Raw genomic sequence first — 25,386 nt, forward strand, 5'->3', positions numbered from 1 at the left:
AACTTACGCTTTGTAAAATTCGTCCAAAATTCTGGAGTTCATATAGAGGTTCTTGAATTCACTTTCACTCGCCATTGACCGTGCACACTAATAGATTTTGGCTTATTTTCACTAGTGAATGTACTTTCACTTTCAGAGTCCACTATAATTCACTTTCACTTGCATTATAATTCACTCATTTGCTACTTCTAGTGTACACTAAGGGTTATTTTAACTAGTGAAAAGTATTTTCACTTTCACTTCGAGAATTCACTAATGGGGCCTAAAATGTACTCAGCCCCATCTTAAAGAAGGGAGAGAGACGGTTGCACCAAGTGCAGCTAAGTGACGTGGTGTTACCTGGCTCGCTATTCTTATGTGGTAACCGAATAGCAACGAAGCTAGCAAGCAGCTCCTTAATATTACTCCTGCTTGACGCCAGACCCAATTGGCCACTGCCAAGGAAACGTATCCTTTTCCTCAATCAGGAATGGCCAGGCTCCTCTCTTCGCCTCCAAAGCTTCCAACCTTTGCCACTCGGCGGCAGTTCTCCGCCTGTGCCGCAGCTTCTGACCACCGGACAGACGCCGTCCCGCCGCTGCTATCGCTGGAGATCATCGGCGCCAGCAAGTCTCTCCTCACTCGCTTCGCGAGTCTCCAACAACCGTATCGGCCATTTCCGGTTCTCGCGTGGAATTGCCATGTTGAGACCATCTTTGCTGCTTTATTCAGGTCCCTCCCTGATGTTAGCCTCCGGCGAGAGTGTCTGCGAACTGAGGACGGCGGTGCGGTAGCACTCGACTGGGTTTCTGGGGATGTCGCTCGCTTGCGACCCGATTCCCCGACGCTTATTCTACTGGTTTACATTTTTACTTCAGTTGCTTCTTTCAGTCGATTGACTAGTGCTTCAGAAATTGTGGCTTTTTATGATTAGTTGTAGTTTGGACAGAAAAGGCGGTAGATAACTGGGTTTACTGCATTTATGTTTTAACAATAGTAGCCCTGCGAGCTCATTGTTTTAGGGATTTTCGAGTATGTGACACAAATGTGCGCAGCCAGGTCTCACGGGAGGGAGTGATGACACTTATGTCAGACACATGCTCGTCAGAGCGAGCAAGAAGGGATGGCGGGTTGTCGTCTTCAATAGCCGTGGTTGCGGGCATAGTCCAGTCACTACCCCTCAGGTATAACTTCAACTGCTTCGGTTGTGTTTTACCTTTTTCACTGCAAAAGGGAACTGCAAAATTAGGTAGACAACTCAGAAATTTTCGTATTGACTTGGCTGAGCTGAAGAAGTTTTTCCATAGAACGGGCTAGTTTCCTATTAGATTCTTTACAAGTTCCTTTGCCCGATTTTGTTGCAGAGATTTGCAAAAACTTATATTCTTCATCTTCTTCAGTATATTTTTTTTTTTTACTTTTTAGGTAAGACGCAAGCCAACTATTTCAAGGAATGGGGAAGGCAACTTATAATCGTTGGATGGATATTTATTGGGAACCAAAACAAAGGGACATGAAGGGTTTCCTTAAGCTATATGTACTCGAAACATTAACCCTGACAAGTCAAAGGGTGGCTAAATGTCACTCGTAGAGTAATATATAGTAGATTAATATGCAAATAATTTGTATATATTTCTTGAATTTTTTGTTGGCCATTTCCTCCATATTATTCTAATGGGCCATTGTCATTTGCAGTTTTATTCGGCTTCATTCACCAAGGATCTTTCCCAGGTTGTGAAATACGTCAAATCTTGCTTTCCTGAATCAAATTTATATGCAATTGGTTGGTCTCTGGGAGCAAACATTCTCATTCAATACTTGGCTCAGGTATAATGAGCTCTCTGCTTTTTGGATTTTTGAGATTATGTGATGAAAGTAACATGATTCATACCCTGATTACAGTATAAGTCATGTCTTATGCTGCAAAAGGCACAACTCTACACTTTTCAGCTGTAAGAAGTAGGAAAACACCAAAGTGTGTTCATTTAGGCTGTTAACTGACCAGACTACTCAGCCTTATGGTTACAACTGACCTTCCTAACCAATATGTGCTGTCAATTTCCAAATTGTTTAGCACCTCCTTTCTCTGGTTACTGAAATTCAGTGTGTCCAATACTTTGACCATTCTAAGATGATTTCAGTTCAGTTCCTTTGAGAGTTGTAGGGTGTGTGCAGTTGAGCTCGTCTTCAGACTTCTTTCTTTAATCTTAATTTGTAAATTTAATACGAATGGGTAGTGAGACATGCTAAATATTTGATGGTGAAGGCTATATGTTTTGTCACTCTGATCACTTTTTTTCTTTATTACAGGAGTCTCACAATTGTGTTCTTTCTGGGGCAGTTTCCCTTTGTAATCCTTTCAATTTAGTAATTGCCGATGACGATTTTCGTAAAGGTTTCAATATTATTTATGACCGGGCTCTTGCTGGGGCTCTCCGCAGAATTTTCAAGAAGTAACATTTTAGCTCTCAGTTGTTTTAAGCTCTGGTCTAAGAGTTATTTAAGCACTTTCTCATGTTTTTATAGCACTTCTAATCATCTTCAGGCATGCACTCTTATTTGAAGACATTGGTGGTGATTATAATATCCCATTGGCAGCTAATGCTAAATCTGTTCGAGACTTTGACGATGGATTGACACGGGGTAATGCAAAACATCTTTGAACTGTCTTGTATAGCATTGGTTATGATGTCCTAAGAGCATCTTAAGTGAATCCTTGCAGTTTCTTTTGGTTTTAAGTCAGTTGATGATTATTACACTAACTCAAGCAGCTCAAACTCCATAAAAGAAGTTCAGATACCTTTATTATGTATACAGGTAATAATTCTTCATCTTCTGTACTTTTGGTCCTGACTTACTATTCTCAAAATTTAGCTATAATATAGATAACTGATATTTTTCTTGAGATAGTTTAGTTATTGTAATTACTTGGTGTGACTGATATTTTACTTGTGATAATGTTGTTATTTTAATTACTTGGCGTGGGTTTAGGAAGTTTCTGCTTATTTTCTCACATACTCTAAAAAATATGATTATTTTTGGAAATATATGATATTTAATGTTGGTTTTTTTTTCTTATTGTTCTGAAATTTTTTGTATGTCTTTTGAAACTTTTGGTGAGGGTACTAGCAGATTCTGAACACCAAAGAACCAATTGCAGAAACTGGATCAAGGATTAGAATTTAATAAAGGCAATTTGGCCTAAACCCAAGTGACTGATTTGGATGAGAAACTGGCTTGCTCCCTCATTAAAGAGTTAGTTGCTTCCCAGTTAGCAGTACTAAGGATGTAAGGATGCTTGTAGTGTAGGAAAACTTTGGTATAACTCCTCAAGACTAAGTAGTCAGAAGTGATGCTCTCTCAGCTCTGCTGTAACACTTCCAATTGCTTTATATGAATCAATTCTGTTTGAAAAGGATTAAGGAGCCAGAAACAGAAAATTTTCGCCCTACAGACAGCATGACTGCCTGGTACTCTGTCAAATTTCGATTCCAGATGGCCTGGAAACTTGAGGCTTGATGGACTCCACGTTGGTCACAGAAATCCGAATTTGGTGGGCTTTGAGCCCTAGATCCAGTGGCACACAGACTTTTGATTACTGAGAGGTCTTGGTTGCTGACAGCAGCACTACCAACTTATAACCAAAATAAGGAAGTTAAAAAAAATAAAAAAAATCCATGCCCTTAAAATGATGCTGATGAAACAATTCTATCTGCTTGAAACTTTATGTTTCAAAAATGTCCCTAATCAGAGTGTTCCAGAGAAAAATCCTTTATCATTGTGGTCAGTTTTACAAGCAGATTGGGCCTTTTACTCGATCTTCACATGGGGAGATGGAAGTATTGGTGTGAGGTCTTGGGTTCAAGTCTCACTGTGGTAAAAGAATAAATATTAGCTTCTTGAAACTCGTGACATCTTGTATTTGAAGTGAGAAAGTATTAGCATGAACGTTATTAGTGTCAAGTTAATATTTTTACTGTCGTAGAGATGGTGTAGGATGGTTGGCAGTTTCAAATCAGCAACATCTTCAATAAGGAAGGCCTGAAGAAAATCCAGTTGTTTTGTTCAAGTTACAACAATTAATTGCATATGATATATCCAATAGCATTTTTTTGAATTAATAAATGGATGTCATTATATTCAACATCGCAGTATGCAAATGACACAGGATGCTTCTGCTTTAAGTCGACTCAGCTTGTTGGCACCTTGGAAGCTGCATTGGGCTTTTACCCATTATTTGATGGGCTTGTATCATTCTAGAACGGAATTATATCAGTGCTGGTCAGATTATTTCTGTTAAGGAATAGTCCCACATAGATTAGTGAGAACAAATATGTTGAGTTTATTAGTTGAGAAAGAGATTTCCTAAGGTGGCTAAGTCATTTTGGGATAGGCCTTGGACCCAACTTCACAATTGTTGTAGCTGACTGGTGATAGGCCTTCAATGAACCATTGTCCCCATGGAAAAACTTCTGTGCTCTTTAGTTGGGAGAACGTCTGAGCTACATTTAGTCTCATGGAGCTTCCCATCATACTATTTGTCCTTTTTGTACCCTTGCTCAGTTAGGAAAATATAATCTAGACTGAAATAAGTCCATTATTCAAACCAATTTAAGTACCCATGGAGGCTATGGATGTGACAGTATTGCCACAAATAAATGTGGTGACTGGGATTTCATGAAGTGCAAGTGGCAAACCATAGATGTGCGTGAAATGATGTAGGAAGTTTGCATTCGATTCAAAGGAAAATATTTGTGCTTGTATATAGTGCCGAAGACGTATTGTATAGCGGGGCTGCTCTAAAGGGAGGCAAGGGTTACAAGGTGTGTCAGGAGCTTCTTACTTATGGGTCTTGTCTTTGTGAATGTTATCTTCAGGGTAAATATCAGCCTAAGAATCACTGATTCTGGCTGGCCTGTATACAAGCATGGATTTCACATAAACATACATCTATGTCAATCCTGATTGCTGATTTCAGTTAACTCGAGTTTGACCTCTTAGCCAACAAGGACATCTCCAGATCATCATCAAAGGCTTGTCTTGGGTACCAACTATTTTGGGGTTGCAAAGGATTTTGCTCTGTTCTCAGATATGCCAGGTCCATTAGTAGTTTCTTTTAATCTTTTTTTTTCCTTTCTAAATATTTCTAGTCGACTTTCATCCATGTCACCCATTTATTGGTCCATCCATTGACATCGAAAACTTTTCTTATAGTGGCACCTTTAGAGATTAGTTTTTTTTGCCTGTATTTTCTAGGAATCTTATCGGACAATTCTATCTTTTATTTTGTGTTGAATTGCTTTTTGTTGTTTGATCACCTTGATGTGATCCCATATGGAGATGGATGCAATTATACATTCATGTACATATTTGTTGGAGTTCATGTAAGGGTATTTTTGTTATTTCACTCTTCTAATATACACCTCTAGAAGCAGCAGTAAATTGGGCATCTTGTTAGAAATGTTAAAGAATAGTCCCATACGGATTAGTGAGATCAAAAATCTTGAGTTTATTAGTTGGGAAAAAGGTTTCCTAAGGTGGCTAGTCATATTGGCATAGGCCTTGGACCCAACTTCACATGGTATCAGAGCAGGTACTCATATGTGAGCCTCCACCCAAATTATCCACACGTAAGAGCCCAGAGGGCTTACACGTGAGGGGGAGTGTTAAAGAATATTCTCACATGGATTAGTGAGATCAAAGATCTTGAGTTTATTAGTTGGGAAAAAGGTTTCCTAAGGTGGCTAGTCATTTTGGCATAGGCCATGGACCCAACTTTACAAGAAACATAAGGTTCAAGTTTGATAAGATTCTAAGTTGTATTGGGTGAGTTATGAGGGTTTAAGTTGTGAGGGGAATCTTTTAACTTTGTTAAACTATCACTTGAAGTTAATTAAATAGAAGAGGGGTCCAGCTTTTAAGACCCAATGAGTGCAGAACCTACGCACTTTTCCTTCTCTTTCCTCTTTGTTCTCTTTATTATTCTCCTTCTTATTCTTTTCTCCTACAATTTTATATTTTACATTACTTTTCCCTCTCTTTCTTCTCTGTTCTCTTTATTCTTCTTCTTTTTCTTTTCTCCTACAATTATATTTTTACATGGCATCATAGCGTTGAGATCCTATTGCAAGAGTTTCTAAGGTGCTCTCTCTCTCTCTCTTCGTTCCTAAGTTTTCATATACTCCAAAAAAGGGAAATTTCAGGAGTTCTTTTCGTTGAGGCTAAAGACCAAACTTTTTTTTCTCCTTTTGTGCCATAACCTTAGGATTGATGGTTTGTACTGCTAAATGAGCAGTTCTCTGTCCAGTTTGTGTCCCTAGAGGGTTCTATTTGTTGGGTTTTTCCCTATTCTACCTACACAGATCATCGGGTCTGTGTCTATTGCCTACGTCATCTTATTGAATGCTTACATCAGCCTTTTTTTTTTTTTTTTACAAGTTTTGATATTTTGGTCTCGATTGTCTCTACTCCTTGAATTGGACAGTTGCAACTGAATTGGTGTTCTTTATTGCCTAATTGTTATGGTGTGGGGCCCACATAACCTACATATCATCTTATTGAGATTTTTTGTGGGGATTTTTCCGCTCTAGTAACTCCATTTTAGTATGGACTTTGGGGAGGTGTTTACACTGGCTAGAGAGACTGGTACTTTTGATGGGAAGGATACTATTGTCATTACTACTAAAAAATTGAATGGCCAAAATTACTTAAGCTGGTCCATGTCAGTTTGGATCTATCTTAAAGCCAAGCGAAAGACTAAGTATTTGAGAGATAATCCTTCAATTCAGTAATTGATGATTGGGAAGTTAAAGATAGTTAGGTGATGATGTGGCTACTTGAGTTGTGAAACAGGTAAGGAGATTTGGAACTTCCTTGAGTTAACGTATGTCAAGGAGAGTAATTTTTCAAGAATCTTGAGTCAGATGCAAAATTATTTAGTTTGGAAAGAGATGACAAAATGGTTGTCAATTGTAATAGTGAGCTGCAAAGTGTAATCTCAAAAAAAAAAAAAAAAAAAATAGTGAGCTGCAAAGCGTGTTATAGGAGATTAACATCTACCACCCTTTTACAACTGAAGAGGAGGAGGTTACAAAGCAATAGGGACAGATTTATGTAGTGAAGTTTTTAGATGGATTGGGACCCGAATACAATGCAGTCCAAGCACAATTGCTTGCCTTGAATGATGTGCCTTCACTTCCTAATGCTTTTAAGAAAGTCAGGCATGCAGAATCTATTGTGACATCACACGATAGGAAAGAAAAAAAAAGTGTTGAGGCTGGTGGCCATGGAGAGGGTAGTAGAGGACGGGGCCGAGATAGTTCATGCCACGGTAGAGGCCGAGGTGAGGGCAAAGGTGATAGACTGTGCATACACCATTGACATACCAACTATTTTTCATATAAGTGCTGGGACAAGTTTGGTAAACCACGTGGGTGAATTCTAGTGCACCTAATAGTAGTGACACTTCTACAGCTCGTGTAATTAACATTGTGCATGGTGCGCTTGATGAACTTCAACTATCAGTCCAGAGGATGGTCCAATTGACTTCATCCTCTGTGTGTCTGTAGTCCAAACCACTCAGTCAGCTAAAGCTACTCTAGCCAGTTCAGGTATGTTTGCTTTGCATATGAGTCCACTTTCTACATGGGTAACTGATTTTGGTGCATCATCACATATGTCAGGTATGTCCTCGTTATTTTCTAAACTTAATCAATCCTCGTCATGTAAACGATTGATTAGGTTGCCATTATTATTGCTAGCAATCTTGTATTCTATGAATGAACTAAGCATGTAGAAGTTAATTGTTACTTCATCTGTGACGTATTGATGAATAGAGCATCTGCTGATCAGATTGGTGATATATTCACCACAACCTTGGACAAGAAGAATTCAGGATTTTTTTAACAAGCTGGGACTTCTTGATGTATACCTTTTCCATGATACATGGTTAAACACCTTAATGGGAAACCAGAGAACACACTTTACAGAGTGCCTAGCTTTTCATACTCTGGTTAATCTATTTAAGTGAATATTTACAAGTTGGCTTGTTTTTTTTTTTTTTTTTTTTTGCTTTTTCATGTTTCCTGGTGTCACATTGACGTATAGGCTTCTAATGATCCGATTGCACCATCAAGGGGGATTCCTCGAGAAGAAATTAGGGTAATGTCTCTTTGTACATTCCAAAGTTTTGACTTATCTGTTGAGGACCACATGTTCCTCTTATATATTTTTTCTAATTGTATTTGGACCTATAATTTAAATGTAACTTTTCTGGTGCACGGGAAACTTTAGTCTACTGGAGAGAAAGAAGCAACTCTAGTGTTGCTGTTTGTATGTGGACTTGTGAGCCTACTTTCAATATTAGTTTGAATACTCATCTGGTTCAGCTCTAAATCAATTGTATATAATCTATAGGACTGTCAATTTTATCTGATTATTTGTTTGGTTACTTTATTTTATTGACTGCCCATGCTTCTGAGATAATTGAATTCCATTTCAGGACAACCCAAATGTTTTACTAATTGTTACTCCAAAAGGTGGCCATCTTGGCTGGATCGCAGGGGAAGAAGCTCCATTCGGAGCTCCATGGACGGACCCTGTAGTGATGGACTTCCTGGAACTTCTTGAGAAAGAAAAACAAGACACCTTTCAAAAGCAATTAGACTGTGCGCAGCAATCGATGGACAAGTTGCACGAACTGAAAGTGTAACAAGCTGTTGAATTACCCATTTACATTTTGTAGCCATTCGAACCTTTTCCTGCAGGCTCGCAACTTGGGCAGGCAGGGGAAAACAAGCTTGTGAAATAAATTAGTCATTTGCCTTATGAACATGTATAAATTCATTTTTGCCGTTTGTTCTTTATAGAGGGAAATCTACCAAATCAATTAGTTCATCTGAAGAGACTGGTGGATCCCCTTCAACTCCACCTGCATATAGTTGAGACCCAAAAGTATAAAAACTGGAACCTCAACCCCTGAGAGAGAGAGAGAGAGAGAGAGAGAGAGAGAGAGCGGTGAGGGGACAATCTTGTGTTTGTTCAAAAGAGAATCATTCATCCGCAGCAAGCATAATTCTCTTTTGAACAGAATAGAATAATTTATTCGCAGCAAGCATGAGAGTACGGATTTTGCATCCGAAGATTCTCGGCAGCCTCCTACTTCATCCACTTTGACGACTAGTCTTCTTTTCGTCGGCCACGTTTTTTATCTCCATCCTTATCAAGAACTTGAGATGATGGAGACCATTATTTTCCGTTTTATGTTTATCAACATTATCATCTTCCTCGTCACTTGGCAATTCTTCACTCGCACGGAAATGGAGGATGCCATGACAGTTCCACCTCAGATCTTTGTTCAAACTAAACAGTAAGCATTCCTATTTGGGATCAAATTTAAGGGTCAGGCTTGATGATTGAATCCCCTTAACTCGAGTTGAGTCTGCTCATCAAATTCATGAATCAAGTTTTGATCCAAAAAATTAGATCCGAAATTGATCTACGAGTCTCATTATCTTCAGCCACAAATTTGTGCCAAAGACTGGAGAAACGATAATGAAAGGAACGATCGGGAAGGGAGACGTGAGCGAATAGAGGCGTCGGGGGCAGCTTGTTCGGTTCATTTTCTGGTAAGCATGGAAGACAGCCAGAGATTTGGAGAAAGATCCTGTCGGTGTCAAGACTCGAATCCAAGCACGGAAAAAAAAAATCTAAAAAATAATAAAATGAATAATTTAAATTTTCTAATGTGTAATTAAATAAAAATGAATAATTTTTTTACGGAGATTTAGTCGTTACCAATGATGACGCCACCCACTGTAGGTCTTACTTTTCCAACCTTTTCGGGAGATTGGTATTTTCGCCGTAGGTAGCGTGACAAAGATCTATCGATCTGCTCTGGTTCATGGATCTCCTGGTCCGATCCAAAACTTGAGATGAGATGAACTAGATAGCAGATTCGGGACAAGTTCACGAGACGAGGGGTTTTTCGTCATTTCAAGTTTTAGGAGTAAATCCAAGAAAACCGTCCAAATTATTTCCATAAATACGGCTCCATTCACTTTCCCTTCCTCACACTTCTCGCCACCGATCCTCTTTATCTCCCTCGCTCCCTGTTTCCCCATCCTTCGCCCTTTCTTTCCTTGTTCCGATTTCCATGGCGGACACGATAGACCGCTGCCGCGCAGAGCGTCACTTGCCCGCGAAGCACCACCGGAAGGAGTACGATTACCCCGATGACGACGTCCCTCCCGCAAAGAAACGCATGGGCCCCGTGGACCCGGCCCAAGCTCTGGCGAGTGCCAGGCACGAGTTCGGCGAGCACGGCGGCATCAACATGTCGATCGAAGCCTCGGCCACCTTCACCGTGATGGAACCGGAGACCATGGGGCGGATGTTCTCCGGCGAGCTGGGTCCGGACCGTGATTTCTTCATCTACAGCCGGCACTTTAACCCGACGGTCCTGAACCTCGGGCGGCAGATGGCCGCCCTGGAGGGGACCGAGGCGGCCTACTGCACCTCCAGCGGGATGTCAGCCATCTCCTCCGTGTTGCTCCAGCTCTGCAGCAGCGGCGGACACGTTGTGGCATCACGGTGCCTGTACGGCGGCACGCACGCGCTGCTGGCCCACTTCCTCCCGCGGGCTTGCAACGTCACGACCACCTTCGTGGACGTGGGCGATCCGGGGGCGGTCCGAGAGGCGATCAAGGAGGGGGTGACCAAGTTGCTGTACCTGGAGTCCGTGTCGAACCCGACGCTAACGGTGGCGGATATTCCCGCGCTGAGCGCAGTGGCTCACGAGCGGGGCGTGTTGGTGGTGGTGGACAACACGTTCGCGCCCATGGTTCTCTCGCCGGCGAGGCTGGGCGCAGACGTCGTCGTGCACAGTATCACCAAGTATGTCAGCGGCGGGGCGGACATCATCGCCGGTACGTTTCATTGCAGACTCTTATTTACGCCTAACCGACCCACCATAACCACTGAAATAAAAGCGAACATCCGGTTAACGGATTAGTCCAAGTCCCGATCGTGGATTCTTGACATGACACCTCTATCTAGGCACTGGTGCATGTATTCCACAACGTTTTTATGCCTGTAGCTCACACGTGTCCCTCTTTCATTCGATGCCACTTATTTTATATATATTTCATGAATGACATCTTACAGGAGCGATATGCGGCCCGGCGAGTCTCGTGAACTCCATGATGGACCTCCAGCAAGGGACGATCATGCTTCTGGGCCCGACAATGAATGCTAAAGTGGCCTTCGAGATCTCGGAGCGGCTCCCCCACCTGGGCCTCCGCATGAAGGAGCACTGCCACCGGGCCCTCGTCTATGCCACCCGAATGAAGAATCTCGGCCTCAAAGTCATCTACCCGGGCCTCGAGGACCACCCCCATCACCAACTCCTCAAGTCCATGGCCAATCCCGGCTACGGCTTCGGCGGCATTCTTTGCCTCGACATGGAGACGGAGGAGAGGGCCAACCGCCTCATGCACCTCCTCCAAAACACCGTCGAGTTCGGATTCATAGCCGTTAGCTTGGGCTACTACGAGACCCTCATGTCTTGCTCTGGGAGCAGTACCAGTAGCGAGTTGAGCGCGAAAGACAAGGAACGCGCTGGGATTTCTCCGGGTCTGGTGAGGATGTCGGTTGGTTATAATGGGACGCTTGAACAGAGGTGGAGCCAGTTCGAGAAGGCGCTCAGCAGGATGCAAGATGACAGTCTTATTACTAAGATTTGAACCTGTTCTCTTACCCTTCCATTTGAAGTCAATAGGGGTTGGGAAAGCTGTACAAGTTGCTTGTGTGTGCCTGTAGTCTGTACACTTTATACGATTGAAAACCTGCAATAGCTGTAAACAAATAAGACACAGAGAAATCAAACCTAGTTCTTTGGGTTTGTATTTCTTTGCCTCTTCTTCCTCCATCATTCTCTTTATCTACTGAAATATCCTCGAATTTACTCTGTAATGTCTCTTAATCCACTTGGCAATTCGAGAAGGCGCTCAGCATGGCTTCCATATCCTGGAAATGCATCTCTTTATAAAAAAATAAGACCCGTTGAAATCAAACCAAGTTCTGTGGGTTTGTATTTCTCTGCCTCTTCCTCCATGCCTCCATATCCTGGAAATACATCTCTTTATAAATTTCTATCAAATAGATTCGTTATCCAAACTGAGAATTTCTTGGATAAGCCGGCAAGAGTACCCAATAGAACAGAAATAAGAAAAGAGTAACCATATCCTGGAAATGCACACCCACTTTCGCATAGATAAGTTTTCCCATCGTACTACCGACATAGCAAACACCTTAAAGTTTGGCAAAGGATCAGCTAGAGCTCACAGCCATTCGATATGAACTTTTCGTGTACGTAAGGAGTCGTCTCTGACTATCAATTTACAACTATCAATTCGAACAACAGTGACAACTACTTTTTTGTTAATCACTGCCATTCTTCCAGCACTCTGATAGACGATCAGCCCCTGCCTCCTTCCAGATTCATATCAGAAATTATTAGTGTTTTTTCTTTCCTGATGCCCTCCACTAAATGGCTTTTGGTGCCAGAGCAATCACTAGAATGCAACAAGCCTGTCTCAAACCTATCAAGAGGAATTGAACAGAAGAGACCTACAGCCATTTTCACCCTCCATCATTGTATCAAAAAACGAAATTCAAACTAAAGGCCTTGCCTTTTTCAAAATAAATTTGCGCTGTTGTGCCAAAAAGGAAGTAAACTTGTTGCAAGTTTGAAATATTTTCCCTTACAAAAACAAATAGAAATAACAGCATACTGATGCTTGCTGTCTAGAAAAGAGAAGTACCCTTGCCCTTCTTGTCTCCTCCAATTTCGAAATGTTTGCATCTCTGCAAGACAAAGACAACTCCCAGTATTAATTTGCAGATATAAAATTTCTGCAGTGTACTGACAAATTAAATATAAAGATATTAGATGGTATTATTCGAAATTAACACTCTAAAACAAGGGATCAGCAAAAGCCTGTGGAAACAAGTTCTGGAATTTTTTATACCTAGCACCCAGAAATGGTTATTCTTGCACCAAGTAATGACTATCCTACCACCAGGAAACGATCATGCAAAACAAGGACATGATACATGCAATAAATAATCTGAAGCCCTTGACTGAAGGCACACTCCAGGAGCCAGCTGATACAAACACAACAAGTAGAGAGAGCTACCTACTACCAAAAATCACCGACCCAAAAGCCCTATCTACTAGAAAGAGTACATCACCTTAATGGGATGCTGGGATACGTGTTTGCAGCTCTGGCACTGTAGCCTTAGCACAATCTTCTTGGTAGTCTTCGCCTGTAAGAATTAAAAACATAACCATAACCTCAAAACTAATTTCAATTTTGTTAACAACTAAGTCTCTGAGCAGAGAGAGGCAGAGAAGCATGTAACTGTTGGTATGCCCACCATATTGGTTGTTAGAAGATTTAAAAAAAAAAAAAAAATGCAAATCTTGAGGCCTAATAAAATGGTTTGTTTAGAAAGGTTTAATACAATGTGAATATAGTTTTCCAAAATACTAAATGTTTTTGTCACAACATTGAGTGGTAATGAATTACCTAGTGAAGCAATGGGGTCATACATGTTCAAACTCACATTCATCAACCTTGTAAAATAAATTGCCCAATGTGCTAATAGTGAGCAGCTTTGAGTATGACCACTAGTTGCTGATGCTCAATAATGCAATGCTAACTCAAACACGACAAGTAACACTGCTCTAGTATGTGGAAGAAAATAATACGTATAATCCCTCTGAGCAACACCATTTATGAGTGTTCACAAAACAGGGTCATACTTTTAAAGTCCCATAGTGGGTTAGGAAGAGATTTTAGATAAATGAGGACAACAGAAGTCGCATGATTGGCGCAGAATACTGCTTTCTCCATGACCTGTCTAACAATAAACTATCCTTCCAACCTTCTATTCTTCCAGACATTAGCACATTAGACTTCCCATAGCCACTGTTATCTTGAATGCTTTTGAAAGTAGGAAAATTATGGTTTTTTTATTTAATTGTAATAATTGATCATTATGATGTCTGAATTAATATAGGTACATGTTAACAGTTAATAGTCAGATTAGAAAAGCCCCAAAACTATATTGACTTGCCTTTTTGTGGAAAACAGGCTTTGTTTGACCACCATAACCTGATTGCTTGCGGTCATATCGTCTCTTTCCTGAATATAGACATAATAGCATTGTTAATTACATCATTTTAGAAGGTAAAAACTTAAGTAGACAAGAGATGCAAGAGTGGAATTATAAACTCACCTTGCACAGCAAGGCTATCCTTTCCTTTCTTGTACTGAGTGACCTTGTGCAAGGTATGTTTCTTGCACTCCTTGTTCTTGCAATATGTTTTCTTTGTTTTTGGCACATTCACCTGACAATAATTAAACAAGTCATCTATCCGATAAGAGAAACAAGAAATGATATAACATGAGGTAATTAGAGAAAACCCCACCAAGACTTCTGCCATCAATGATATGAAGTAAAATTCAAACAAATGATGAAATAGGCGAGAGGAGAGGCAGGGGAACCAAAATTTACAAAAAAAATTATGCATTGCATTCAAGGTTGGGAAATTACTATGAGAACTTATAATGAAACATCCATGGATCTACAAGTGTAGCCTCTTGTTGCTAATTTTACTTTCAAAGTTGTTACATTAATTATTTGACCAAAAAGGCTTGCAACAAAACCAATAGAAAAAAGGAATATAAACACAACCACAAATCATCATTTCGTTTCAGATACTTAACCGATCCAAGTAATTCATTGGCTACAATTACAGAACAATGATGCCTTCACTTATAACCCACTGATCGATTACACATTCCCATTACATATATTATGAAAGTTAGCATAATAAATATCGCACACAGCTCAGAGTTCCACAGAAAGAAGGGCACACTTCAACTCTCCACATTCGACTCCAACTCAGAACACTGTTTTAAAGTATTTTCTGTAATTGCTTTACTAATGCTTTTATGTATCATTCTTCAGATGACCGAAGTGCCATATGGATGTAAATATTCGTCAAAATCCAGTCAGCTTTGAATTTCACCACATAAATTGCAATCATGCAGTCAGCTAGTCTAGTAGAGCCTTAGTCATTTTTTTTCTTTCACAAAACCTTATGTTCTAGCCACTCAAAATCCAAATCCAAAGCACATAATTCAGAATACCATTAACCAAAAAGCACGGTAATAATAGTAGCGACTACTGACAGCAGTGTCAACAATGATAACAACATGAAAAAAGTTCGTGTTTTCCTTAAATGAATGGAACCTATGTCCCGAGTACTTCGCACATATTCAGAATATAAATCAATGAGGAAATTCAGGCAAAGAAATCAAACTAAGATCAGCTGCCGTTCAATTTATCACATGGAATTTATCGTGCTCAGAAGAGTAGGAAGGGAACCATTTTTGCGTCTCTTGTTCGAGAACCAACTCCAGCTGCGAGATCAACGAAATGGCGGCACAGGGAGGTTAGGGTTTACCCCGCACTGTTTACGACATAGTTAGTCCCCGGCGATTGGTGAGGGTAATAAAGATAGACTCGAAAGATGATGGGATTCAGTACCGGCAATGCGTCTCTCTTTTAACCCTAGAATAGAAAATAAGAATTTAAGTATTATTATTTTAAAAAATTATATAAATCATCAAAATTCTTTTTTTCATTAACTATTTTTCTCTATAAAGAATTGGGGTCCTAACATTGAGTTCTATAGAGCTGCAATCTAATTGTGCTCTAATCAGCCTAAAACCCTATTGGACTAATAGCAACAAACAATCATCTTTACCGCTACTTTGGTTTTATCCTTAGAGCTGCTACATGTAATAAAGGATTAAATCTTTTCGTCAAGTAGCTAGTGGAGGCTAGCCACAAAATTGAGGCAAGTCAATTCAGGGAGTTCACTACAACCATAACACTAAGCATTGTTCGAATCAAGTTCGTGCGTGGAGATTGAATTAGAGGACTCTTTAGATATCAGACCCTACACTCACATGAAAATATGATATTTTTCCTTGTAGTTGTACTTATTATCGTGTTGTTTTGCAAATGGACCCTATTCTACATTGATAGAAGGGTTCTCTTAAAGATTGATGTTGAGAAGGTTTTGATAGGGTAATTTGGAATTACTTTGACTATATGATGCTTAGAATAGAAGATAGATAATGAGTTGTTTATCATCCGCACCCGTTTCCATTCTCGTAAATGGGGAAATCAATGGTTATTTCAAAAGTTCAATGAGAATTAAGCAAGTAAATATGTTATCCCCAATGTTGTTCAATCTGAGCTCTTAGATATACCCATTCTACAATTTGTAGATGATACCTTATGTTTTTTTGTAAAACCTCCATTGAACAAGTTAAAAATATCAAATCGAAGTTGGTTTGTCCATAAAATCATGACAAGGAAAAAGATCAATTGGAGTAAGTCCATAATTTATGGACTTCATATTTCCATTCCCATGAGGAGCTAATAGAGATGGGTAATTTCCTTAGATGTTGAGTTGACCAATTACTTCCACTTTACCTTGGGCTCCCCCTCTTGGTCAAACAACCTTGTTAAACTCATTGGGCTCCTATACTAGAGAAGTTTGATAAATATCTCTCTACATAATAGGGAAGGCTCTTATCTAAGGTCATACATCCCATATTGGTCAGAGCCACTCTTGGGAGACTTCCACTTTATTACCTGCCTCTTCTAAAGTGCTCTATTAGCATAAGGAGAATTTGAGACATGGCAGGACCAAGTCCTCATCCCATGACTATTTTACACATAATAGAACCAAGTCCTCTTCCCATGAGATTTCAACATGTGTCATTTATGTGTCAACTCCTCTGCTTATGTGACTCCTAAGTCATCTTTAAGTGGCATTCTCCTACACTTTGATTTTGGTAGTAACCTGATACGATTAGCTTCAACTTGACTGTCGATCGACTTCCATCTCGAGGATTGATCCAAATTTTGACTGAAGTTATAATTTTGACCATTAATGGACTATTTGACCAGTCCTCCATGTTTTGACCATCGAAAGCTCGACTTTGACAATTGATCAACTAGTTATCAAACTCCTTTGATCTGGATCAATTATTGAAATCGATGATTCTAATCATCGATTGAAGTCTAACGATCAAAATTCTTTGTCTACAATCATAAAAATTAAAACTTTTATATTTTTTACATAACATAAGTAAATAATTTTTTTTATTATAGAAATAGTCTCACATTGATAAGTGCTAAGTAGTGTTGTTGATTTATAAGATTGAACAATATGCCTCCTTAATGGTTAGTCATTTTGGGACGGAACTAGTTTCAATGTAACAGTGGTATCAGAGTAAGACATCTGCTTAGAACTAGGTCCAATTTGTGCAAGGTTTGTGTTATGCCTTAGGCATGTTATGTGTAAACTTAGACATTGATAAGTATTAAGAAGTGTTGTTGGTTTTTAACATTGATCAATAGGCCTACTTAATGATTAGTAATTTTGAGATTGAGTTCACCTCAATCCAAAATTTTATTTTTTATTTATTTAAAAATGGATTATTTTTCTAGACCCTTAGCAATAATTTCTTTTGGAGGTGGATATGGATGACTTATTACAAAGAGAAAATTGGCAACTAATGATAGACTTTATCAATAGATTAGTATTCCAAACCAAGTTTGCCCATTTTGCTTAGATTATGCAACAATTGGTGTGATGTTTTCATTTGCTACCCTATCTTTTCTATACTAGTATAGTAGTATGGGATAACGTTTTTATCTCTATTTCTCTTTGGCTCCAAGTCAATTCCAATTGACTAAACAATTAATTTAACATAAATTATTGACATTTTGTTTAAGAATGACACATCCACTACTGTTGCATAAAGGAGGTTGGGTGTGGGTTGGGGGTATTTTTTTTTTTCTAACTATTGTCTCATCCTCCACAGGATGGGTGGAAAAACTCATCACCAAATTTGAGTCAAGTGAGGACAAACTTCTCATTTAAGCCAACCCATTCCCACCTCTAGGTTTAAAGCCTTAATCTATGCTTAATTTAAGTCAATTTCTAATTGTGTTTATAATGTAATAAAAAATAAATTTAGATAGCAACTTAGATATCCCCAGAAACTTTTACTGTCTACATTCTGACATTCCAACAGGAAATTCTCAAGTTGAAGTCAAGCAAAAGTTACAAATTGCACAAAGTTTAAACATCTTTTCTAGTTTCTTCTTCAATCAGCTGGTAGATTCCTATGGGCTGTTTCTCTCAAGCCAGAACAGAAAGAGAGACAGCCATGAAAACGATCACAACAACGACACATTTACAAGCGGGAGAGATGGTCAAGGCAAACTTCTAAACAAACAAAGGGAATGTTTCATTCTCTATCTCTCTCCTTCCCTCAGTTTTCAACATCACTTCACTGCTACTCTTTCCCTGTATTTTAATAATAACAAGTTGGAGAATATGTTTAAAGCTGAAAAGCCTACGGGTGGACCAATTGAATGAGATGGGCATCTAGGAATCTTCCAAGAACACTGATGCTTTATATTAAAAGCCACTCCACAGTTAGATTTCACTAGGTGCATCTCCTTGTGGTGGTTCATTAATGTTTATTAGTGGTGAGGAAGGGCTTTTCTTCCTCCATGCTCCTCATGAGTTGAGTCATCTCTTTCCTAGAGACGTCTCAGCTTGGTATGCCTGATCTAATCAATCTACTCACAGACAACCAAGTCTATTCAGTGCTGGAGGGATCGATCTCAAACGAAAGCTGACCTGATCAATCTGCACAGAGACAAAACAGAGTCAGTTCAGTGCTGGAGGGACCAATCTCAAACGAAAGCCAACAGCCGTGGTCCCAACATTAAACTGCACCAAACAGATCCAAATGGTTTACATAATCATGTCACCTTTGCTTAAACCTATATTACTCTGTGGCTGCAATCCCGTCCACGCCTTAGCTCAGAAGCTGATTTCACGTTGATGGTGACGGAATTTCTGGAGAAGAGAAGATATTATCAGTAATAATGTTTGTTTAAGTCTGCTGTCGTTCTGATTAAATATTTAATCCCCACTGAATTTGGTTTAGGAGCAATTCTTTACCAAGTGTCTTTGACCAACCAATAAACAAGTGATATAAGAACTGCAAATGCAACAGCAATGCTCTAACATGATTGTCAAGACTCCCTTCTTGCATTTTTCTAACTTATCTACCGGTCACTATGCTGGAGTCAGTCTTACTTCTTCACTCTGAACTTTCAAACAAGCTTGTCAGCAACATAACCTACTTCATTAGTTAAGTCCTTCTGGAAACAAGAGGTGAAGTTTGGTGAGAGACAAGGGGCTGTTTTCCCTGCATTGACTTCTCAGTCAACACCAAACCCTCTAGAGTGCCTGAGAATGAAAACACCAAGCATATTCCAAGCTGTTACCTCTCACATCAGTCAATGGAGCACAATGAATAGCCATGCCTAATTGAATAAAGGATTAGGAATAAAATAACCGAGGAAAAGCAGTTGATTGCAGATTTATATAATGATAAACACGGTCACGCGGGGTTAGGGACACGAAGTATTTCTGATGCAGACAATGTCCCTGTTCAATGAGGCAACCAATGCTGGATTTTTGAACATCTGATGGATGCCTCCTGCAACTCTTGCACGATTCTATAATCAAGGAACTGATAATCACACTTGTGAATTAATTATCTGCGAGAACATACCCGTGACAAGTTCACTATTACACAATCAAACACTTTTTGTTTTTCCTTTCCAGCATAATCAGTAGCTGCAGAGAACTCAACAGTCACCTATCTTTATGGATGAAACACTAAGATGGAAACAAAATCCGCTAAGAAATAGAGTTTTGTAGTGTTAAAATAATACATTATTGACCAGTAATCTAGTGTTTTGTATAAGAAGCTTCCTTGTGAAACATCAATGCATTCTAAGCATTGAAGCACAATGATAACCAACAACTACATGTGCAGAGAAAGTAGGAGAGATTCAAAAATGGCTCAAGCAGCTGACAAACACTTAAAAATCCCAGATCAGATGCAATGTACCTGAAAGTGGCCCACCAAATCTACAATCCAAAATTTGTCACACACGGCATCTTCGCGATTGGGCCACATGTAGGGAGAGAAAAAAAAACAAAGAAAAAGAAAAAGGCCATATTAAGCATGTGTGCAGACCTTAGAATAAACTAGCTGGGGTTGGAAGTTGAGTCATGTTGGATACTGACCTGATAAAAAATAAAAGATACAACAAGGATAAGAATTACTTCCTAAGCATAATTAGGCAGAACTATAAAACTCAAAAGGAGACATGATTAGTTCATATTATTTTGTTATCAGCTTGCCAGCAAAAAGGGACTCCACGCTTGAATGGAGCTTTGAGACAAGGGAAGAACCCAAAAGGAATAGAATTGATTAGAAAAGAGAGAGAGAGAGAGAGAGAGAGAGAGAGAGAGAACCATCTGCTAGTGTTTGGCAAACAGAAAGACGAGAATGTACCACTACCTTATTTTATGGCTATTGGTGAGGTGTTTTGCAGAAAGATATCTTAAAGCCCAATCTGCTTTCTAGCCTACATTTAATCTTAACCTGGTTCCTGTTTACTGGAGAGGAGATTGATTGGCCAGATGGCCCAAAACTGATGGAACGAAGAACTCTATATGAGAGGAAAAAAAAAACTGGAAGAAGAACTGCTGAAAGAATTTACTCACTTGTTGGCGCAGGCAGTGACTGCAGTTGAGCAGGTATGAAAAGGAAGAAGGGTTTACAGCGGCTCTCGTTTGCCCCCACCTTATGTCGATGAAATCTAATCCAAGTGGGTCTTAAACTGGAAAAAAAAGGAAGAAGAAAAAGCAGCCGGTGATGAACAGAAGGATCATAATATTTGGGTTGATAAAGAGAGTTAAATCATGCTAATCTAATGCATGTTGGGCATCAAATCTTGGGTCAGGGATATATGAGCACCATGTTGGGTCTCCTTTTCCCTCATTAATTTGGACCATCATGCTGAAGAATTTTCCAAAGTTGAAGCAGAAAGATAGTGCTTTTTTAAGGTATAGATGCACATCTCTCATTAGTTTAGTGCAATAAATAATACCTCTGTAATCCACTCTAGAAAATCCGGAGAAGCCCCACCATTGTGGATGACGCATATTGTCTGGAAGCGATCCTCTCCCTCTCTAACTCTGTCTCTCTCTTTTTCCTGGTTTCACATATTCGTCATGGTGATGCGCCTTCGAAAGGCGATTCTTCTGTCTCAACTTTCAGGTGAACTAAGCTCCTCAAGGACCACGGATACAAAGCAGCAAAAAATATTCTCTCGTGGATCGTTCAAAGATTCTCGTTCAAAAGTCGTCAACCTTTAAGACCCATTATCGCAAGAAGGTTTCTCGTTTGCATGTTGCATTCCCAGAAATTTGATTGCGAGTACGCTTCCCAGCTTCATTTGGATTTTGGACAAACCAGTGTAATCAAATGATCCTTAATTCGAGAAAATTTAATGCCAAACGGGTGTTCAATAGTTTCGCCCACTAAAATTTATTTTGTGGGTCACTATCATCCATTTCTTTGGACTATCCATCTTCCTAAAAAATCATTTTATATGCCGCAAATCATTGACGAGAATCGCTCTGCACCAGGTCCCTCCCCTGTTTCTGTACTTCTTTACTGTTTCATCCAGTAAAGCACTCAACAGGATTACTACCCATAAGTTGAACCGAAACCATGTTGGCTCTTTTAAATAGTCAATCAGTTTTCCAGAAAAGGGAATTGTTTGAAATCCAATTCAACAATAATTCGGTTCAGAGACTACCTGGACATACTTGGGGAAGAAGATTTTCAAGATCCGATCCTCTTGATAGATTCCCTTACATGCTTTGTGGAATGCTTTGATCCACAAAGCCAAAGCAGCCCCACGTGTGAACCGACTGGGGACCCATTAAGGTCAGCACCAAAAGGCATCTTCAAAGATGTTGCGGTGGGTTCTTGGATACAATTTCTTACAGAAAAAAACTAAAGGAAGCAATATAATATCTGTGCATATCCTCCAAACTTTCTTGCGATGTTCCCAGAAACTCATTTGAAAAGCAGTCCAAAGCAGTCCAAAGCAGTCTTCTTCCAACCAAGGGAACTTTGCTTTCGAAGTAGTTGCTGCTCACTTGCTTCCCCTTAAAATATAGAAAAAATATATCAGTATTAATCACAGAGTGGGTTCCGATTCTAGATATGATTTTACTTTTCGGGATTCAATTTTCGCAACTGACTTCATAGGGGAAGATTTGGTGCCGTAGTTTTCAGCTTTGTCGATGGGTGTTTCCGTCAATCAAAGCACGGCTCTCCTTGTCTTCCCCATTCGATTGTTCCCAGCAGAATATATTCGAATCCCATTTTTACCTCCATGGGCAGTCGACACCGGCGTTTGTACTTCCAACCACCGACGTCGTACTTCCGACTACCGACGTCGTACTTGCGAAAGGACGGAACTACCCTTGTTGTATTTGCTCTACTTATTTCTTATCCACATCTTGCGAGCAGAGTTGAGAAAGAAAATACCTTGATCTCCTGTGCCCTTTTCTTTCCGCTCAAGTCTGAACTCTGAACTCCGTAGAAGCGTTTTTTTAAGTGCAGTAAAAGAGAGAGGACAAAGCAGCGGACGTACGGTCTCCACTTTATTCGTGTAAACGCTTAACCACAGGTTAGTGTACTACTTGCCGAGGCTCGTTTGAGTGGATCCTCGCCCTTGAAGTGGGTCGTCATTGTAATTATGGGCTTGCCAGCTGTAAAACATCCATTGGACCTAGCTGTCGTGGGTTGGTGGTAAGTGGGCCCATGTTTTGGGATTGTGTTAAAGGTTCTATTCCTTCCATCCGCGTGAAACTCACGTGTGTACCCACGCGGTCTGTCAACTGTAGTCTGTACTCTGAAGCCCGTTTAAACAACCGGGGGTTACTCTTGTCATTTTGTTCAAACCCTAACAGACCGGACCCGGTCGGGCCCTGTGAGTGGGTTGACATGGACTTCCAGTTCCATTGCCTGTAGTAGATGCTCAATCATGGGCCATGAACATGGAAGCATGGCCATCTCTTCCTATTCGTAACGGGAACCCGACAAATTAATCCGTCTGGGAACACGTGTCATATGCCCGGCCACTGGTACGTGGTTTAGCGTTACGGTACCTATTGGCGGCGCGATTTTCTTTTTTTTTCCGTTATACGGTCCCTACCAAATACTCGCTCCAGTCTTCGTCTTTTAACGGTTACTCGTGGCAGACTCTTATATAAACGCCCCTCGCGCCACCCTCCTCCATCCACTCCCAAGCCCAGCTCTCTCTTTCTCTCTCTTGATTCTCCGCTTCAACTCGAAAAATAACTGAAACTCTTGACCTCTCTTCCGCTAGCTCTACTCTCTGTCGACGAAGGAGACTGTTATCAGCGACCGCGCGATTGCCATGGAAACCGCGGCCGACAGCTGGTGGTTGCTGGCTTTTGCGGCTAAATGTGGTGGTTCGAGGCCTCAGAGCTACTTGCATCTGGTTATGGTCATGCTCCTGACGTGGCTGGCCACCGCTCTTCTCTACTGGGCTCATCCAGGTGGCCCTGCCTGGGGAAAGTACCGGTGGAAAAGAAGCCGCGGGAAGACGACGGCTGAGCCGGTACCAGGCCCCTGGGGAGTTCCACTTTTGGGAAGCATGACACTCATGATGGGGCTCGCCCACCGCCGCATCGCCGCTGCCACGCGTAGATGCGGCGGGGAGCGTCTCATGGCGTTCAGCCTCGGAGAGACGAGAGTGATCGTCTCATGCAATCCAGACGTAGCCAAGGAGATCCTGAAAAGCTCCGTCTTCGTGGACCGGCCGGTGAAGGAGTCAGCCTACAGTTTGATGTTCCACCGCGCCATCGGTTTCGCCCCTTACGGAGTCTACTGGAGGACCCTTCGAAGGATCGCAGCCACCCACCTATTCTGCCCCAAGCAGATTAGTGGCTCCGAGCGTCAGCGATTCGAGATCGCCGCCCAAATGGTGGACGCCTTTCACCGCAGCGGCCCAGGTGATATTCGGGTTCGCGACTTCCTCAAGCGAGCGTCTCTCAACAACATGATGTGCTCCGTTTTCGGAAGGAAATACGAGCTGAGCTCCCTCAACGAAGAAGTCCAGGAAGTGGTCGGCTTAGTCCAGGAAGGCTACGACTTGCTCGGGAAACTCAACTGGGCCGATCATCTCCCCTTCTTGGCCGGGTTCGACCCGCAGAGAATCCGCTATCGCTGCTCCAACCTCGTACCCAAGGTGAATCGGTTCGTCAACCGGATCATCGAGGAGCACCGAGCGGAAACCGAACCCAAAAACCGGGACTTCGTCGACGTGCTGCTGTCGCTCCAGGGAGACGATAAGTTATCGGATTCGGACATGATCGCCGTCCTTTGGGTAAGATCTTACTCCCCTTAAATTCCTTAAAAATTAATTAATTATAAACCTATCATTGTAATGTTATACGTCCCTTTCTCGTCTTCTTAATTTTTGTTTCCTAATGTCGAAATAGGAAATGATATTTCGAGGAACCGATACAGTGGCGGTCCTGATAGAATGGGTTTTAGCGAGGGTGGTGCTCCACCCGGACGTACAAGAATCGGTTCACAGGGAGCTGGACCGCATCGTCGGAAAATCACGAGCGGTGACAGAACATGACGTTCCGGCGCTGACGTATCTGCAGGCGGCGATAAAGGAAGTGCTGAGGCTGCATCCACCGGGTCCGCTACTCTCGTGGGCCCGACTGGCGATCACTGACACGGTCATAGACGGCCGGCAAATACCGGCGGGGACGACCGCGATGGTGAACATGTGGGCCATCACGCGTGACCCGGCGGTGTGGTCCGAACCGGAGAGCTTCAAGCCTGAGAGATTCGTGGCGAAGGAAGCGGAGACAGAGTTCTCGATTCTGGGATCGGACCTCCGATTGGCGCCATTCGGGTCGGGCCGGAGAAGCTGTCCCGGGAAGGCACTGGGGCTAGCCACGGTCACCTTCTGGGTTGCCAGTCTCCTTCACGAATTCGAGTGGCTGGAATCAGAGGCGAGTCCGGTCAGCCTGGGCGAGGTACTAAGGCTGTCGTGCGAGATGTCGAGCACCCTCACCGTTAAGTTGCGTCCCCGGCACAGAGACCGAAATTACCAAAACAGTCCTCCCCGTCTTACCGTCCGCATCGACTCGTAAAATGTAAATTTCGCGTGCAGGTGTTTTTTACCCTGCAGCAGCTACAAGGAAAATATGTTTGTTGTCGGTCAATCACATCTTTTCTTTCTTTCTTTTTAATTTGAACTACCAGTAAAATGGTAAAAAATCCCAGTTACTAAAAATGAAATTTCGATTTACTAAGT

At 41.2% G+C, this 25,386-nt stretch overlaps 4 protein-coding genes across 6 annotated transcripts; 3 read left to right on the forward strand and 1 right to left on the reverse strand.

Moving 5' to 3' along the window:
• Positions 1-397: 397 nt before the first annotated feature.
• Positions 398-8,866, forward strand: LOC137933894 (embryogenesis-associated protein EMB8-like). Of its 3 annotated transcripts, none has more exons than XM_068777989.1 (8): positions 398-838; positions 1,035-1,163; positions 1,675-1,806; positions 2,290-2,432; positions 2,525-2,622; positions 2,702-2,796; positions 8,086-8,139; positions 8,480-8,866. In XM_068777989.1, the coding sequence occupies exons 1-8, from the start codon at positions 470-472 to the stop codon at positions 8,687-8,689; spliced, it is 1,230 nt and encodes a 409-aa protein (XP_068634090.1). In that variant the 5' UTR covers positions 398-469; the 3' UTR covers positions 8,690-8,866. The 3 variants fall into 3 exon arrangements, with proteins under 3 accessions (XP_068634090.1, XP_068634093.1, XP_068634092.1); XM_068777992.1 differs by having other exon boundaries at positions 8,115-8,139; positions 8,480-8,568; XM_068777991.1 differs by lacking the exon at positions 8,086-8,139.
• Positions 8,867-10,065: 1,199 nt separating this feature from the next.
• On the forward strand, positions 10,066-11,905 carry LOC137934257 (methionine gamma-lyase-like). The gene is made up of 2 exons (XM_068778536.1): positions 10,066-10,904; positions 11,143-11,905. Exons 1-2 carry the CDS (start codon positions 10,133-10,135, stop codon positions 11,718-11,720), a joined length of 1,350 nt encoding a protein of 449 aa, XP_068634637.1. The 5' UTR covers positions 10,066-10,132; the 3' UTR covers positions 11,721-11,905.
• A 726-nt stretch (positions 11,906-12,631) lies between these two features.
• LOC137934769 (large ribosomal subunit protein eL42) lies at positions 12,632-15,584 on the reverse strand. Its single transcript, XM_068779296.1, has 5 exons — positions 15,436-15,584; positions 14,281-14,392; positions 14,119-14,186; positions 13,231-13,305; positions 12,632-12,843 (listed from the first exon to the last, which is right to left on the reverse strand). The coding sequence occupies exons 1-5, from the start codon at positions 15,436-15,438 to the stop codon at positions 12,784-12,786; spliced, it is 318 nt and encodes a 105-aa protein (XP_068635397.1). The 5' UTR covers positions 15,439-15,584; the 3' UTR covers positions 12,632-12,783.
• Positions 15,585-23,342: 7,758 nt separating this feature from the next.
• On the forward strand, positions 23,343-25,321 carry LOC137934209 (cytochrome P450 78A9-like). The gene is made up of 2 exons (XM_068778484.1): positions 23,343-24,438; positions 24,554-25,321. Exons 1-2 carry the CDS (start codon positions 23,467-23,469, stop codon positions 25,220-25,222), a joined length of 1,641 nt encoding a protein of 546 aa, XP_068634585.1. The 5' UTR covers positions 23,343-23,466; the 3' UTR covers positions 25,223-25,321.
• The last annotated feature ends 65 nt before the right edge of the window (positions 25,322-25,386 follow it).

The sequence above is a fragment of the Aristolochia californica genome, unplaced genomic scaffold (genome assembly GCF_029961685.1).
Source record: "Aristolochia californica isolate CCGP_79_NKW_82.1479 unplaced genomic scaffold, dmAriCali1.0.hap1 SCAF_6, whole genome shotgun sequence".
In the NCBI taxonomy this organism is placed as follows: domain Eukaryota; kingdom Viridiplantae; phylum Streptophyta; class Magnoliopsida; order Piperales; family Aristolochiaceae; genus Aristolochia; species Aristolochia californica.

Coding starts and splice junctions, on each gene's coding strand:
- LOC137934257 (XM_068778536.1), top strand. CDS start 10,133: ATGGCGGACACGATAGACCGCTGCCGCGCAGAGCGTCACTTGCCCGCG. Junction 10,905..11,142: donor CGGGGCGGACATCATCGCCG/GTACGTTTCATT, acceptor GACATCTTACAG/GAGCGATATGCGGCCCGGCG.
- LOC137934209 (XM_068778484.1), top strand. CDS start 23,467: ATGGAAACCGCGGCCGACAGCTGGTGGTTGCTGGCTTTTGCGGCTAAA. Junction 24,439..24,553: donor ACATGATCGCCGTCCTTTGG/GTAAGATCTTAC, acceptor ATGTCGAAATAG/GAAATGATATTTCGAGGAAC.
- LOC137934769 (XM_068779296.1), bottom strand. Junction 14,187..14,280: donor GGATAGCCTTGCTGTGCAAG/GTGAGTTTATAA, acceptor GTCTATATTCAG/GAAAGAGACGATATGACCGC. Junction 13,306..14,118: donor AGCCTGTTTTCCACAAAAAG/GCAAGTCAATAT, acceptor TAATTCTTACAG/GCGAAGACTACCAAGAAGAT.
- LOC137933894 (XM_068777989.1), top strand. CDS start 470: ATGGCCAGGCTCCTCTCTTCGCCTCCAAAGCTTCCAACCTTTGCCACT. Junction 1,807..2,289: donor TCATTCAATACTTGGCTCAG/GTATAATGAGCT, acceptor TCTTTATTACAG/GAGTCTCACAATTGTGTTCT. Junction 2,433..2,524: donor CTCCGCAGAATTTTCAAGAA/GTAACATTTTAG, acceptor AATCATCTTCAG/GCATGCACTCTTATTTGAAG.